Below are 15,065 nucleotides of genomic sequence, written 5' to 3' on the forward strand. Positions count from 1 at the left end.
ATTTATTAGAGCATAAGCTTTCGTGGACTACAGCCCACTTCTTCGGATATGCATCCGAAGAAGTGGGCTGTAGTCCACAAAAGCTTATGCTCTAATAAATTTGTTAGTCTCTAAGGTGCCACAAGTACTCCTGTTCTTCTTCTACAGTTTGGTTTTATTAGCAGAAAGGCAATTCCAAAATAACTCTACGTGAACTCCATTCTGTGCCTCTCAGGGTCCTTCCCTCACACTTGCAGCATGTTAGCTCTGGTTGAGGGTCACTAACACCTCCCTTATATTCAGATAAAGTCTGAGAAGCCGCAACTGCCCCGGCGAACCAAGAGTAATTAACCTGCAGCTCTGTGCAGGGTTCTAGTATCTGCTACCATGGTGGGCCCACAGGAGACAAATGTAATGCCACCACATTTTTTACATCTAAGTATTCAAAACATTGTAGGCCATTGTGCAGCTAAACTCAGCAGGTACTCATGCAAATCTGTTTGCCATCTTTCATTGCAAGAAGATAGACGTGAAAGGAATCTTTACTAAAGGTGTAAATCCCTCCTCTTACCTCACTGACTAACTTGTAAGATATAATCAAAGGTAATTGGCTAGGTATAGCTTAACATTTTTATGTTTATTTTATCCCCTACTGGTTTAACAATTCTGAGAATGAGACATGGGTGGGAATCTAAAGCTACAGCCTAATTAGAATATGCCATAAGATATTAAGATGTAGCTACACATTCTTATTCTTATTACCCTTTTTCCTCAGTACCTAGGGTCAGCTCACTGGATCAGTCTTTTCCAGGCTTGCTGGCCCAGTGCTCACTCCATATCCACTCATCCCTACCAGACACAGTCTATCCACCATTTTCTTGGCTCTCCTCTGTTCTCCATCCGCAAACACTAGTCTCAAATGCCTCCCTAATAGGATTTCCTTCAACCATCCTTATACATACCCATACAATATCAGTCTCCTTTCTGGCATCTTCTCTCTAATCTCTGCCATCCTTGGTCTTACTTCTGGTGGCATCATTCCACATGAGATCCAGTAGTGTCACCCCTCTCACTGCCCTCAAACATCTCATTTCAAGTCTTTTGAAATGCCTCTCTTTGGTCACCCTGTCAGTGATCCAAATAATATGTAATTATGAGAATACTATGAGAATCTAGTTAATGCAAACCCATTATATGTTACACTAAACCGGTGTCTCTGACCCATATAGAAGGTCTGATCTTACCATGGTTTTGTATGGTTGTCCCTTAAGTAGTCGGAGCATCCACATATCATAAATCCTGCACTTATCTTGCACCAGACTTCCCATGCGCTCAGGCACCTTGCTTGCAGTTCTCTGTCATTTTCTCCATTTGCTATTAACCCATCCCCTAAGGTACTTAAACTCAGAAACCCGATGTAGAAGCAGGCCGTCAATGATGATATTCATCTGTCTTGGTTCCATATGAGTCACGCACAGGACTTCAGGCTTTTTTTTACTCATTTTGAAACAAAATGCGTTAGTTCCATGTTCCAGGCATCAATCGCCTGGATGAAATCTTCCTCACTATTAGCCATAAGTGCAATATTGTTTGCATGGATCAACTTCGTCCCACCTTCTCTTTGAATTTGCTTATTTATGAAATCCACCAGTTATGAATAGTAATGAACTAAATGCTGATCCCTGGTGGAATCCAGCCTTCACCTTGAAATCTTGCATTATACCGAAGGCCAAGGGCATCTGCACTTTTGTCTTAGAACCATCATACAAACCCATCGTTGTCTGGACAAGATCCTCCAGTACCTCATAGAATCATAGCAGAGGCACCAGCCGTCAACTTGGTAGTTTGTTGAATGCTTTCTCCAATTCAAGGAAAGCCCAACCGTGCTCTTTTCCTTTCCAGCTTCTTTTCTACCAACTATCTAACAATGAACATAACATTTGTCTTCTTTTTTCCTTTTCTACAACCAAACTGCTCCTATCTTCAAATGGGCTCCACTGTTCTGCAGATGTGACAATCACATCTGAGAGATTCCCTCTCAGACAGAGATTGTCAAACTGTGGTCCATGGACAACCAGTGATCCACAAGCTCCATTCGGGTGGTCTGCGGATAGTTCCCGCTAAGGTGCGGCGCACACGAGAATGAATGGTCACCCACCTAATTAGTGGAGCTGCGCAGGTAAGGTGAGGTGGTGGCCTTGGGGGGAATAAGGAGGTAGGTGGGAGGGGGGCAGTGGGGTGAGAAGAGGGGGCAGGGGGAATTTGGGACATGCAGGGCTGCGGCGACAAGAGAAAGAGGTGACTTTCCTCAGCAGCAGGGCTGCAGCTGCCGGTAAGAGACCACCCTCCTTCCCAGCCCCAGCTTGGGGGCTGCTGTGGCAGGAGGAGAGAGCACATCCATCACACTAGAAAGGTAGGACTACTGATATTAAAATATGAGTTGTGTGCTATTATTTGTAGAACCAAAAAAATTATTATTATTAAGGGGTTTTTTATATAGCGCTTCTATCCAAAGCACTTTACGATAGTTAGCTAACGGTACAAACAACATTTGGAAAGATCATTAAGTGGTCCGCCGAGACCCTCAGCAATTTTCAAGTGGTCCGTGGGAAAAAAGGATTGAGAACTACTGCTCTAAGAGTTACATGCAGTGTGACCAACCTCTCTCAAGGCTTTGATAATTTCCACCATGATTTTGTCTGGACCTGCTGCTTTTCCAGGTGCCATCTTCAGCAGTGCATCTTTGACCACTGCCTCTGACAGATCATCAGTATCCATAATTATTAATTCACACCAGTTTAGTGTAACATATAAAGGGTTTGCATTAATTAGATTCTCATAGTTACATATTGTGTCTCTCATCACAAGCAGTCTGCCCTCTCCATCTTTACAAATGGTGTGTTCCTTCCATATTCCTTGCTTTTGTTTCTTGTCCATGCGATTACCTAAATTTTCTTTTGGGCACGCTGAAGGTAGTTGTTCAATTCATACAGCTCATCTAAGGCTGTTTTTTTTCACCTTTCCGACTGCTTGCTTTGCGGCTTACCTGGAGGCTTTATAGGCAACACTTCTTCTGAAAGGTTATTTTCCATCACCTAGATGTAGCTATACATGCCAAGTACAAATTTAATATCTTCAAAATTGGTTCATATGACTGGTAAAATGTCTAAGTTCTACAATGTTTGGACGACTAAGATGGACACTTGGTGTCCAAATGTCCCTGGATTTTTATTTCAGATCTCTCTACCGCTATATATAATGAACAACTCTCATTTCAAATCAAGAATGTAAGGGCTAGCCTGCAAGTTTGTAAAAGTTATGCCAACCACACATGCTCTATGAGCCTTCATCTTTAGGGAGCATGTGTCTCTGTATTAACAAAATCCTGCAATCTACATTGGAGCCAGCTTCTGTGCTTTGTTTGCTGGCAGAATTTCCATGAGAGAGAAGGGGAGGATATCAGTAAGTAGTTTGCAGGGTTCAAACACACAGGAGCCATGCTTTCTGGTGTTTTTAAAAAAACCCAAACTCCTACAACACTATACATGACTTAAAGAGATAATACTGTACCTCAGTGTTGCTAATTCCAAGCATTTGAAAATCATGAGTCAAGCCCCAAGAAATCATGGTATTGACTTAAAAATAATAAATTCTGGGTTTCTTTTATTTGCCTTCTGGTTTTTGAGCCTCAAGGATTTATATTTGCAATCTTTTCCTAGTAACTACAAGGGCTAGACACTAACTTTATTTATTTTTTTAAATGAAAACTGAGATTCTCATGTAATCCCATGACTCCATGAAGGTTAGCATTACTGTGAACACAATATGAATTTACAGCTACTATTCCAAGGTGAATCAGTACTGCATTGATGCCCTCCGTGTGGAAGCACACTGGTCATATTTTCATTGTCCCCTCCTTGATGTCTGTAATGTATTAACATTTCCGAATTGTACAATATTAATTGAAAGCCTGGTTAAATACAAAGAAAGCATGTTGCAATTCAGTAAAGTGGAGGCATTATTCCTTTTCTTTGATCCCTGAAACTGTGGCAGCCCCTGAATGTGACATTAAGAGGTGTTTTCCACAGAGGGGCCTCTAGAAAGGAAGGGTTTGGTTGCTTCCTGTAGGAGCACCCTTTTCTAGTTGTCCAAGCATTTAAATTGGCAGTAGTTGCTTTAGTAGCAAGAAAATCCTGCCTGTTGGTTAACAGGGGAGTGCCTTGTATAGCTATTGAAACAGTAAGACGATATTTAGAAGATTAAACTGAGAGGGAAAATATTTATAACCATGGCTCTGTTTCTTCTTACAATAATTTATGGGCAAAAGTATAGGAAAGGAGGAACACAACCGATAAATAATATCCCATATGTAAACATAATGGCTACAGCAAATTCTTTTTATTTAAAATTTAATATTGATGTTCATTAATATAAATTACCACATTTCAGATGACACCGATGTCCTTGAGGCCAGATGTCACTGACTGATTTATGGCTTTGGGGGGGGGGGGGGGAATATCCTGTTTTGTGAATTTAGTTAGAGCACCAAAGTATTTAAAATAGCAATTTTGGGCCAGATTCATTCCTGGTGAAGTTGAGTTTCACAGTTCAAGTATTTGCTTATTGCTCAGTTCCTATATCTGAGAAACCCATTTCTAAAATGGATTAACATAAATTCTAAGATAAAGAAAAGGAACATAAAGGAGAAATGTGATTTATTGTTCTGTTTCTTTTATGTAATTGTAATTGTCTTCATGTGGTCCAAATTCTGCCCTTGAATATGCATACACAACTCCCATGCAAGTAAAGGAAGTTGAGGAAAAATTTAGCCCCTGATTAGTGTAGAACTCAGTTCTGCCATCCTATTCAGACTGCATAGATCCTATATTTTGGAATGATTGTTTGGCCGATAACAGTCTTCATTCTTTGGGCTTGCTTATGTCCTCAAATGTGGACACCACACTGCAGCAAAGTAATATAAGCAATGTATTTGAGGCGCGAGCAGCAGCAGCCTCCCCATAAAATTGGTGCTCTTTTAGAATTTTGGTGTTCCGCTTAATGCCTATTAAGCCAGCTACAGTAGGCAAATTGTATGCATATGTGCTTGAAGATAGGGTTAAACTGGTGGTTTGGCCAAAAGTGTGAGTTTAGAGCTCTAGTCATCAGTTTATTCATTCCAAGTATTCTACCATATAAACCACAGGCTTTCATCCTAATGTCTGAAACTCAGAAGATTTGCAGATCTAGAGTTAAGTACATTTAGACTAGCTGGTAAAATCCTGCAAATCCTACATTAAGTGTTTTGGCTCATAAGAAATCTCACTTAAGTAACTTTTTAGATATAAGCTTGTGTGGCTCTGCAGGTATCATATGACCCTAAAGCATACCATTTAAAAATCCACAAGTATGGCGTGTGTATTTATACAGAAGAAACAACAAGTAATAGTTTCTAATTTGGCTATCATTCATATATGGCCTGATCCAAGGCATATTGAAGTCAGTGGAAAGATTCACTGGTACATCACTGGGTTTTAGATCAGATCCATAAGGCGGAAATTTGGGAATACTTTTCATCCTTTATATAACAAGCACTTTTGCCTTTTTGGTAAGATTTACTACACAGAAATAAAGTTTTAACCATGTGGAGGAGAGTACAGTACTGTAGATGGTTTGTAAGATGGGAAAAAGAGTTTAAAGTTTCTTTAGGATACGAAAAGCTTGAAGCAAATAGAGCTTTGGGCCAAATATTACATTTTCTCATTCAAGAAGAAACGAACAAGCATCAAATGTAGATTCTGATTTTCTGCAAACATATTAGTAAATCCAAACTGACCTTAATATTAGCTTTTGCTGATTTTCAAACTCTGACATTTATTCCGTGAATAGAGTGGTTCACTTCATACTGCATATGTAAATACTGGAGAGTTTTCCAATTACTTGAATTTCTTCATAAGTCAATAGCTGGTTTTAATCTCCATAATATTTTGAGAGTGGACATTTGTGCTATTACTATTAAGATATACCAAACAGTTATTTATAGAATATTAAAAACTCTTTACATACACTATTAAAAGTTGTTATCAGCCATTGCTTGTTTTTATGCAATAGAAACTTACATTTTATCCAACACTGTATTATATTATTTATTATAATGGTAACTTAAGCAACATTAATTTAAGTAACAGATAACATCTGGGGGAAATGTAATTCTGTATTCATAACTTATGCAAAGTTAATTTTATAACCACCACCACCACATCTGTAGAACTCATTTATTAGAATTTCTTACTAATCCTGTTGTTATTCTGTTTAGAAATATTCCTTTATACTATTTTATTATCTGTGCTATGCCCACATTTCTAAAAAGGCAGTCTGCTAGTTCTCAACAAAAAATACAAATGACATACACAGGGAACAATATGACTACTTTTTAAGACTTGTCCATTTTTATGCAAACCTCCACTAGAAAAGAATTAAATGAAAAGTAATTGTATATGGTTATAGGTTTAGAGTAACATTGAAACAGTAAGTGCAATCCTCAGCTGTACCAAGCTCATAAAGCCGGCTCTAAACCACCACCACCAAACTGATCTCCAGTGCAAGTTAAAGCAGCTGCAACTTTTTTTTTTTTTTTTTGAGATATCCTATCTCCTAGAACTGGAAGGAACCTTGAAAGGTCATTGAGTCCAGCCCCCTGCCTTCACTAGCAGGACCAAGTACTGATTTTGCCCCAGATCCCTAAGGATCCCTCAAGGATTGAACTCAAAACCCTGGGTTTAGCAGGCCAATGCTCAAACCACTGAGCTATCCCTCCCCCCCTAGAAACTTGTTACGGTTAGCATGGTTCCCCAGGGAGCATTGCACCACCTGGAGACTGGCAAAGCATATTGTGATTTAGTTCCACTTCCTCTGTCTCTATCACATTTCCCCTTGTCCCCAGCTGATCATGACACCCTCTGCACTGCTGGGGCCAGCCCAGGATTCCTCCAATATGGGGGACTCCTCATCAGCCACTTTAAGGGTGGTTTAAGGGTCCTTTGCACCATGGGCCTATAGCAGTCAGTGAGGATCTGACTCATTTCTGTGGCACGTGCAACACCATATTAGCACAAATAGATTGCATAATCCATTAACATAACATTTTGTCCGCTTTTCCCCCCATCAAACTGTTTCTCACAGCTCAAGAATTATAGTGATTTACGAGGCTATTTTGAACAATACAACTTTGTCATGAGTAAATAACTCTGAAAATTAAAAATCTTCACAATTTTTCAATAAGCAGCACTAATATTTTAATATAGATCAGTGTAATTTGTCTTAAATCTATTCACATACTTCAGAAAGTTATAAGTTTATTTTAGGGAAATTGTAACTGTTTATAAGCAGGAGTACAATACTGACCCTGACTCCTTCTGTGTTTTTAAATAGATTTTGCTATAGAACCATTTCTGGTGTTAAACATAAGGTTTTGTTCTAAGGAAATATAAAGACTTAATTGTAGTTTTTAAAGGAAAGTATTTCATTAGAAGGATTCATTTAAATACAGTTGTTGGCTCTGGGCTTTCACCACAATTCATTCATTCTAATTTTCCCCTGGACTTATTAAGACTGCAACATATAGGAAGGGACAATTCATAATGACCCTTTCACTGCATTTTTGCTTCGAAGTATAGTACTGTTCATAAACCTTTTATTACTACACATGATATTTCATAGTCTACCTTGCCATGTCAGGCACTTTTTAATATCTTTTGTTTGAATTTTGTGACTGTTATGACTTATAAAAGAAACTAGTTGTGTTGTAATTTAGTTATAATCTGACAATTCAAGGGTGGTTATAAGACTCAGAACAGAAAAGGAAGGAAGAGTGCCTGGAGTCAGGAAGGAATTTCCCCCTAGATTAGACTGGCAGTGACCTTTGGGGGTTTTCGCCTTTATCTGCAGTATGTGGTTGTAGGTCATTTGCCAGGATTATCCGGGTATATCTCTCTTAATCATTTCTCTGCCATTGCAAGGGCCTCAAGCACTGGTGCAATTCGATCCCTCCTATTCTTTGTCTATACCACATAATAATTTAGTCTCCTGTGACTCTCATTTACTTTGGTCTCATTTTGGTTGTTGGGTTTAAATGGGCAGGTGTTGGTTGGTGTTGGTGGCCTGTGATATATAGAAGGTCATGAACTTGTGGTTCCTCCTGATTTTTAACTATATGACTCTATTTAAAGGGAAACTGTAAGGTAAAACCCCCCTATAGTGGGGTGGTTACCCCGCTCCTGCCCGAAAGGCCTTAAAACAACCCTGGGGGCGGGCTGTGGCAGGGGAAAGGCTAGGCTGATTGGAAAGCAGCCATAGCTGTGGCTGGCTTAACAAGTGCCCAGCTGGCCCTTATAAGAGGGCTGGAGCCAAAAGCCAACAGAGATTCTCTCTAGCTTTGAGAGGGAGGGACCTGGCTGCAGGGAGCTGAGAGAAGGTACCTGGAGTGGAGCAGAGCAGAGCTGGGGGAAGGCCAAGGGAGCTGAGGAGCTCTGGCCTGGAAACTGCCCAGGCTGTGGCCTAGTGGAAGGCCAATTAGGTACTGGGGTTACAGAGGGCAGTCCACGGATAGACAGAGGCAGCAGGTCCAAACCCCCCTTGCCTATGATGAGTGGCTTTTATACTGCAGTCTGCCCCAGCTAGCGGGGGCTAGATGGTGACTAGCAGTAGCCCATGACTGAGGCAAGGTGGGGATAGAGGGTTGGGGGTTCCCCTGGGTGGGGAGACCCTGAGACTGCGAGGGTATTGCCAGGGGCAGCACCCCAAAGACAAGGGGCTCCGGGTCCTGGGAGGGACACAGGGGCCAGCGGCAGCGGGACACTGGCCTGCAGAGGGCGCTCCAGAGGCTGGATGAGCTAATTCCCTGAGAGACTAGCAGGAGGCGCTGCAGCGGTGAGTCCCCCAAATAAACAAATGAACAAAAAACATCATACAATCTTGGGGCCTGACTTGGCACTGTGGAACCCCAGTATAAGGGGTTTGGAATTAATAAAATAATGCAGTGATGACCTGAGACCTTTGACTCTAAGATACAACAAACATTCTTATTCAGGACTGACAATTTTCTATTTTATAATAATCTTTAAGGTACGCCCAACACTCTAGTTTCCAAACTTCATTATCCAGGTGGGTATGGAATTGCATTGCTATGGAACCTATGGAAATCAAGAGCTCTTTTCAGATAAATTGTTCCGTTTTAATGAGAGCCCCTGGAAGAACTTGTCAGAAAGCAAACAGTGGTCTGTAATAGTTGTCAGTTGGCTTTCCAATTTCAAGCACTTGGATGGTAACAAAAAGGTACTAAGTTTGTTGTGAGCCAAGCATTTTATTTCCTTTCAAAAAGTCTTCACAAAGCTGTGAGCAAGAATTAAATCCAATATTACAATGAGGGTTTTTTTAATCCAAGCAGAACGTGGTTGAACTTGTCAAACCAATGGATACACTTTTCCCAGCTCCGTTAGAGGAAGGTATATCTTATGATATGTATTCATCGTTTATTGCATTACCCCCAGAATCAGAGGTGGAAACTGAGGTAAGGGTTTCTTTTTTCATCTGTTCTACTGTGAGCCATCTCCCCACTTTTTCCCATAGGAACACAGTGAAAGTCACCAGTTTGATTCCTCTGTCCATCTTCTGCTACTAGGGTATAATGTGCGCTCAGTTTTAAGACTGAATGAAGTTGCTGTTGATGCATTAATTGGTCAGCAAGGGAGCATGTATGGCATGTATTCAGTCAGCCTCTCTCACCATTCCTTAGGAAACAATCACAATACCTCAGCAGTGTGCCTTCTCTGTATTGGCCAGTAAAAAACACTCTGAAGATCTCTTCCCAAATTAGAATCTTTCACATGCCAGCACAGCACATTGCTGTTGTGCCTTTGGGCTGGCAACACTTTGATATTGTATATAATAGTGGAATGTTCAAACTGAAACATTTATTGTGGCATTTACTTTTAATTTATTAGGAAATCAATCAAGAATGTCATCCAGAAGGACTCCAACCAGAAACAGAATCCTTGGACATAGATCCTATGGCTGGGTTCACCATTGAAGATGTTAAGTCAGTATTGGGTCAGATCACAAATGAAATTATTGGCAGCCTTCAGGTACTATTTTAGAAATATGTTCACTAATTCTAACTGTAGTTAATTAGCTAATTAATGACTGTAAACTGTACCCACACTATGCTGACAAACAACACATTCATCTGCTGTAGGAATGTGGTTTAACAGATATACATAACTTGCAAATTAGTCATCTCACATGTAATAAGAGCCAAAAATAGATTCAGTAACATAACAACACGTCTTCACAATTGCTGTGTTATTTAGAAAGTATGGGCTAAATCCTACTCTTTCATATCAATGGAAAAATTCCTTTTCAGTAGTGTAGGATCTGATGCAGTGAGAGAACACATGCCATATTGAATATGCTTAATATGCAGCCTTTGAAACTTATACACACACTCAATTATTATGTAGGTTCTGTATTACAAACATATGTAAGCCTAGTCTATACTTTAGTTTCTTTGTATGTAGTTACATAAGAGTTGCCCCAGTGGAATAGACTATTTGACCATCTCGTATTGCATCCTGCTCCATCAAACATCTGAACATACTGAAGAGAAACAGCCAAAACCTTGTTCAGTATCCATTATTATTGACTTCATTGCACTTATCACTCTGTATTAGCTGTTGTAATCAGAACATACCATTATAATCTTATATGGTGCACATTTGCTCACAGTGATGTATGTATTTGAATGAGAAACACTTTATTATTAACAATATCACATTATCTGAAAATAGTTTGATATTGAGAAACTGTAGTTGCATGGATTATGCATGAATGGGAAACGTTAGCTGGAAAATTGACACCAGCGCAATGCCTTCCAGGTTTGACTCCGTATTCCCATTCAACTTGTCATTAGAAATAGATGAAAAAGTCTGGGCCTATACATGCAAATAGAACCTGCATCTTTTCTAAGAAATTAAATACACATTTTTCTCTTGACCATGCAGACCTTACCTTGGCAAAACTCCCAGTGAAGTCCTTGAGAGTTTTGCATGAAAAAGAACTGCAGGATCAAGCGAGAGATGCATTTTTTCCATCTTTCAAGCTCTGGTTACCTACCCAGAGAATAATATCCTCTTTATTGTAGTAACTGTCCTCCCCTCCACAGACTCTTCTCCTACAACTGATTCCTCTGCTCTTTGACAGCCCCCCACCCCCAGTTGCTCTTATCATTAGATTCTGTCTGATCCATGATCAAAATCCTTCCACTATATTCTTAGACATTGAACTGCGATCTTATACTCGGCATTGTTTCGCCAATGGATGTAATACATCCTCTGGTGCTGTTGAATCAAGGAAATACCATTAAGTGTCGGATCACAGTGCTGGCTCAAAGTAGGTGTGATGGTAATGGTAGTGGTCTGAAGCAGGAGCTGCCACAGGGACAGCTGATTTTCATTAAAGACATTTATCAGAGAAGGATATATGAATGGGAACAGAAGGGCAGCTAGGTTGTGAGTGAGAGAATTAACTTGGAGATTCAGTTCTCCTCAGGAAAGTGATTAAGTATGTACCTAGAAGACACGGGTCAATGGGATATGGACTTGTTTGTTTATACTTGACAGTGGTCCAAACACAGGGAACAAGGTAGATAAGATCTGAGTAAAGTTCAGATAAGATCTGGATAAAGTTCAAATAAGAATTAAGATTTTTTTGGTGCTTTATCCAAGCTTTTCAGAATTTCAGAATATTTTGAGATTTGCCCATCACTGCTTGGTATGTTGGAGTATGGCAATATAGGGATTTTAAGGCTAAGGGCCTGAAGTTTAACTGAAAAGGTAACCTACTACAAACTTTCTTGGATGGAATTCAGCACTTGATTTTAAGGACCGATTTTCCTACTAGTATAAATTACATAGTTCTCTGTTAACATCATATTAATTTCAATATAATTTGGCCCTAAATCTGTGGTGATTTTGTATGGAGTCAGTAAAGTATATTTTTTACCCTCTCCAAACTTTCATAGAAAACTTGGAAGGACCTTATCTTGTGTTCTTTCCATTTCTGATCTATTTTTGTTATGAAACACCATCTGTTTCCATGGACATATACATCTATGCATACTGAAAAGGTTACATAAATTCCAAGGCCTCTGATATTCATGGAATTAGATCCAGTGTGCCCAGATTTCTACAGGCAACAGAATTGCAGACAGCTACATATTATCACTGCCAACAAATTTGCTAAAATGTGTCACATTCCATGTACCTTCATTGCAAATATTACATTGAAATTTAAGCACTGAAATGCTTCAGAATTCTGGAGTTCCTATGTATAATATATATTCATTATTATGTATATAATCAAGACAGACAAGCAAAATCTCATAAACCTTGTTTTTTATTGTTCATTTCCAATATGCTTTCTAAGTTCCAGTAGTGGGTCAGTAAAATGTATTACACTGGAGACCTAATATCTGCAGCAAAAGAAAACACTGCAATAACCAAACCCCAGAGCAATTTTTCTGATTTGGTGTTTAGTGGTGAAATCTGTCTGAGAATACAGACAAATTAGCCTATCTCCTAATTTAAGGTTGTATGAAAAATGGCTGTCCCAATATCCCTTCCTGTTCATGGCAGACATACTACACTGGGATTGTACACAGTAATATGATAAAGTGTTATCACATAAGTACAGGCTGGAACACCATAATGTCTGCAAAACAGGAAGGTGTGTGCAGGATAATGTCTGTCTTAAGGCACTATAATATGTCACAACCACAAAGACAATGTGCAGCACAAAATAGCTCCATCGTAACCACTTTTTTTTTTCTGATTGTCTTCACAGACTGAGATAAACGAAAAACTGCAAATGGAGGAAGAGGCTTATACTGTGAGAATAGACAAATTAAAAAATACCTGAGTAGCTAGACAAGAAGTGGTGCTGAGCTTTAGAGAAATCTATGAAAACAAAAGGCGACAGTTAGCATTAATTTAATTATTTTTTTACAAAGGAAACCATTGAGCTAATGTTTGAGGAAAATATCCATCCAAATTTAACAACTTTACTGTCCCCTAATAGCATTTATATTTACTCTATACTTAGTAAGATAAAAGGATGAGAAGGATATGTAGTTCAAAAATATAAAAGTGAAGTCTACTTCTAAATAGTAATTTCTGATAAAATGTTAAACTTCTCAGTAATTCAACTCCTTTGTGTTCCTCCTATTATAAAATATTTTTAAATATGATTCTAGCATTCCACCCCCCCAATCTACAGTATTTTCATAAATTTTCACTGATGGAAATACATATTGTTGGCTTACAATAGAGAACACCATATGAAGACATTGCGGATATATTAAGGAGAGAATGTCATTAACATGTAATTATACACTTTTGATCTAAGATTATTTTCTTAAGTTCATATTAAATTTTTTGCTGAACTTGTTAAAAACTCTAGTATCATTTAACAATTTTTTTATGTCCACCTCAGTCTTCACCGAGAAGTCTGAAGGAATGCCTAACATAGTGAATGCTAATGGGAAGGGGGTAGGTTTAGCGGATAAAATAAAAAAAGAACAAGTTAAAAATCACTTAGAAAAGTTAGATGCCTGCAAGTCACCCGGGCCTGATGAAATGCATCCTAGAATACTCAAGGAGCTAATAGAGGAGGTATCTGAGCCTCTAGCTATTATCTTTGGAAAGTCATGGGAGACGGGAGAGATTCCAGAAGACTGGAAAAGGGCAAGTATAGTGCCCATCTATAAAAAGGGAAATAAAAACAACCCAGGTAACTACAGACCAGTTAGTTTAACTTCTGTGCCAGGGAAGATAATGGAGCAAGTAATTAAGGAAATCATCTGCAAACACTTGGAAGGTGGTAAGGTGATAGGGAACAGCCAGCATGGATTTGTGAAGAACAAATCATGTCAAACCAATCTGATAGCTTTCTTTGATAGGATAACGAGCCTTGTGGATAAGGGTGAAGCGGTGGATGTGGTATACCTAGACTTTAGTAAGGCATTTGATACGGTCTCGCATGATATTCTTATCGATAAACTAGGCAAATACAAATTAGATGGGGCTACTGTAAGGTGGGTGCATAACTGGCTGGATAACCGTACTCAGAGAGTTGTTATTAATGGTTCCCAATCCTGCTGGAAAGGCGTAACGAGTGGGGTTCCGCAGGGGTCTGTTTTGGGACCGGCTCTGTTCAATATCTTCATCAACGACTTAGATATTGGCATAGAAAGTACGCTTATTAAGTTTGCGGATGATACCAAACTGGGAGGGATTGCAACTACTTTGGAGGACAGGATCATAATTCAAAATGATCTGGACAAATTGGAGAAATGGGCTGAGGTAAACAGGATGAAGTTTAACAAAGACAAATGCAAAGTGCTCCACTTAGGAAGGAAAAATCAATTTCACACATACAGAATGGGAAAAGACTGTCTAGGAAGGAGTACGGCAGAAAGGGATCTAGGGGTTATAGTGGACCACAAGCTAAATATGAGTCAACAGTGTGATGCTGTTGCAAAAAAAGCAAACATGATTCTGGGATGCATTAACAGGTGTGTTGTGAGCAAGACACGAGAAGTCATTCTTCCGCTCTACTCTGCTCTGGTTAGGCCTCAGCTGGAGTATTGTGTCCAGTTCTGGGCGCCGCATTTTAAAAAAGATGTGGAGAAATTGGAAAGGGTCCAAAGAAGAGCAACAAGAATGATTAAAGGTCTTGAGAACATAACCTATGAAGGAAGGCTGAAAGAACTGGGTTTGTTTAGTTTGGAAAAGAGAAGACTGAGGCTTGGTCTACACTACCCCCCCCAATTCGAACTAAGGTACGCAACTTCAGCTACGTGAATAACGTAGCTGAAGTCGAAGTACCTTAGTTCGAACTTACCTTGGTCCACACGCGGCAGGCAGGCTCCCCCGTCGACTCCGCGGTACTCCTCTCGCCGAGCTGGAGTACCGCAGTCGACGGCAAGCACTTCCGGGTTCGACTTATCGCGTCCAGACTAGACGCGATAAGTCGAA

The 15,065-nt window shown here is 39.6% G+C and overlaps 1 protein-coding gene across 5 annotated transcripts in view; it reads left to right on the forward strand.

The window, feature by feature from the left end:
• Positions 1–13,511, forward strand: part of CABCOCO1 (ciliary associated calcium binding coiled-coil 1) — a 66,246-nt gene extending 52,735 nt beyond the window's left edge. For 4 of the 5 annotated variants that reach the window (XM_034777130.1, XM_034777134.1, XM_034777133.1 and 1 more), the window contains 3 exons: positions 9,419–9,544; positions 9,978–10,118; positions 12,874–13,511. In XM_034777130.1, the coding sequence (XP_034633021.1) occupies positions 9,419–9,544; positions 9,978–10,118; positions 12,874–12,948 (342 nt within the window). In that variant the 3' untranslated portion in view covers positions 12,949–13,511. The remainder of the gene's footprint in view (positions 1–9,418; positions 9,545–9,977; positions 10,119–12,873) is intronic. The other variant, XM_034777131.1, reaches the window with a different exon arrangement.
• Positions 13,512–15,065: the final 1,554 nt, after the last annotated feature.

The sequence above is a fragment of the Trachemys scripta genome, chromosome 7, assembly GCF_013100865.1.
Source record: "Trachemys scripta elegans isolate TJP31775 chromosome 7, CAS_Tse_1.0, whole genome shotgun sequence".
Classification (NCBI taxonomy): domain Eukaryota; kingdom Metazoa; phylum Chordata; order Testudines; family Emydidae; genus Trachemys; species Trachemys scripta.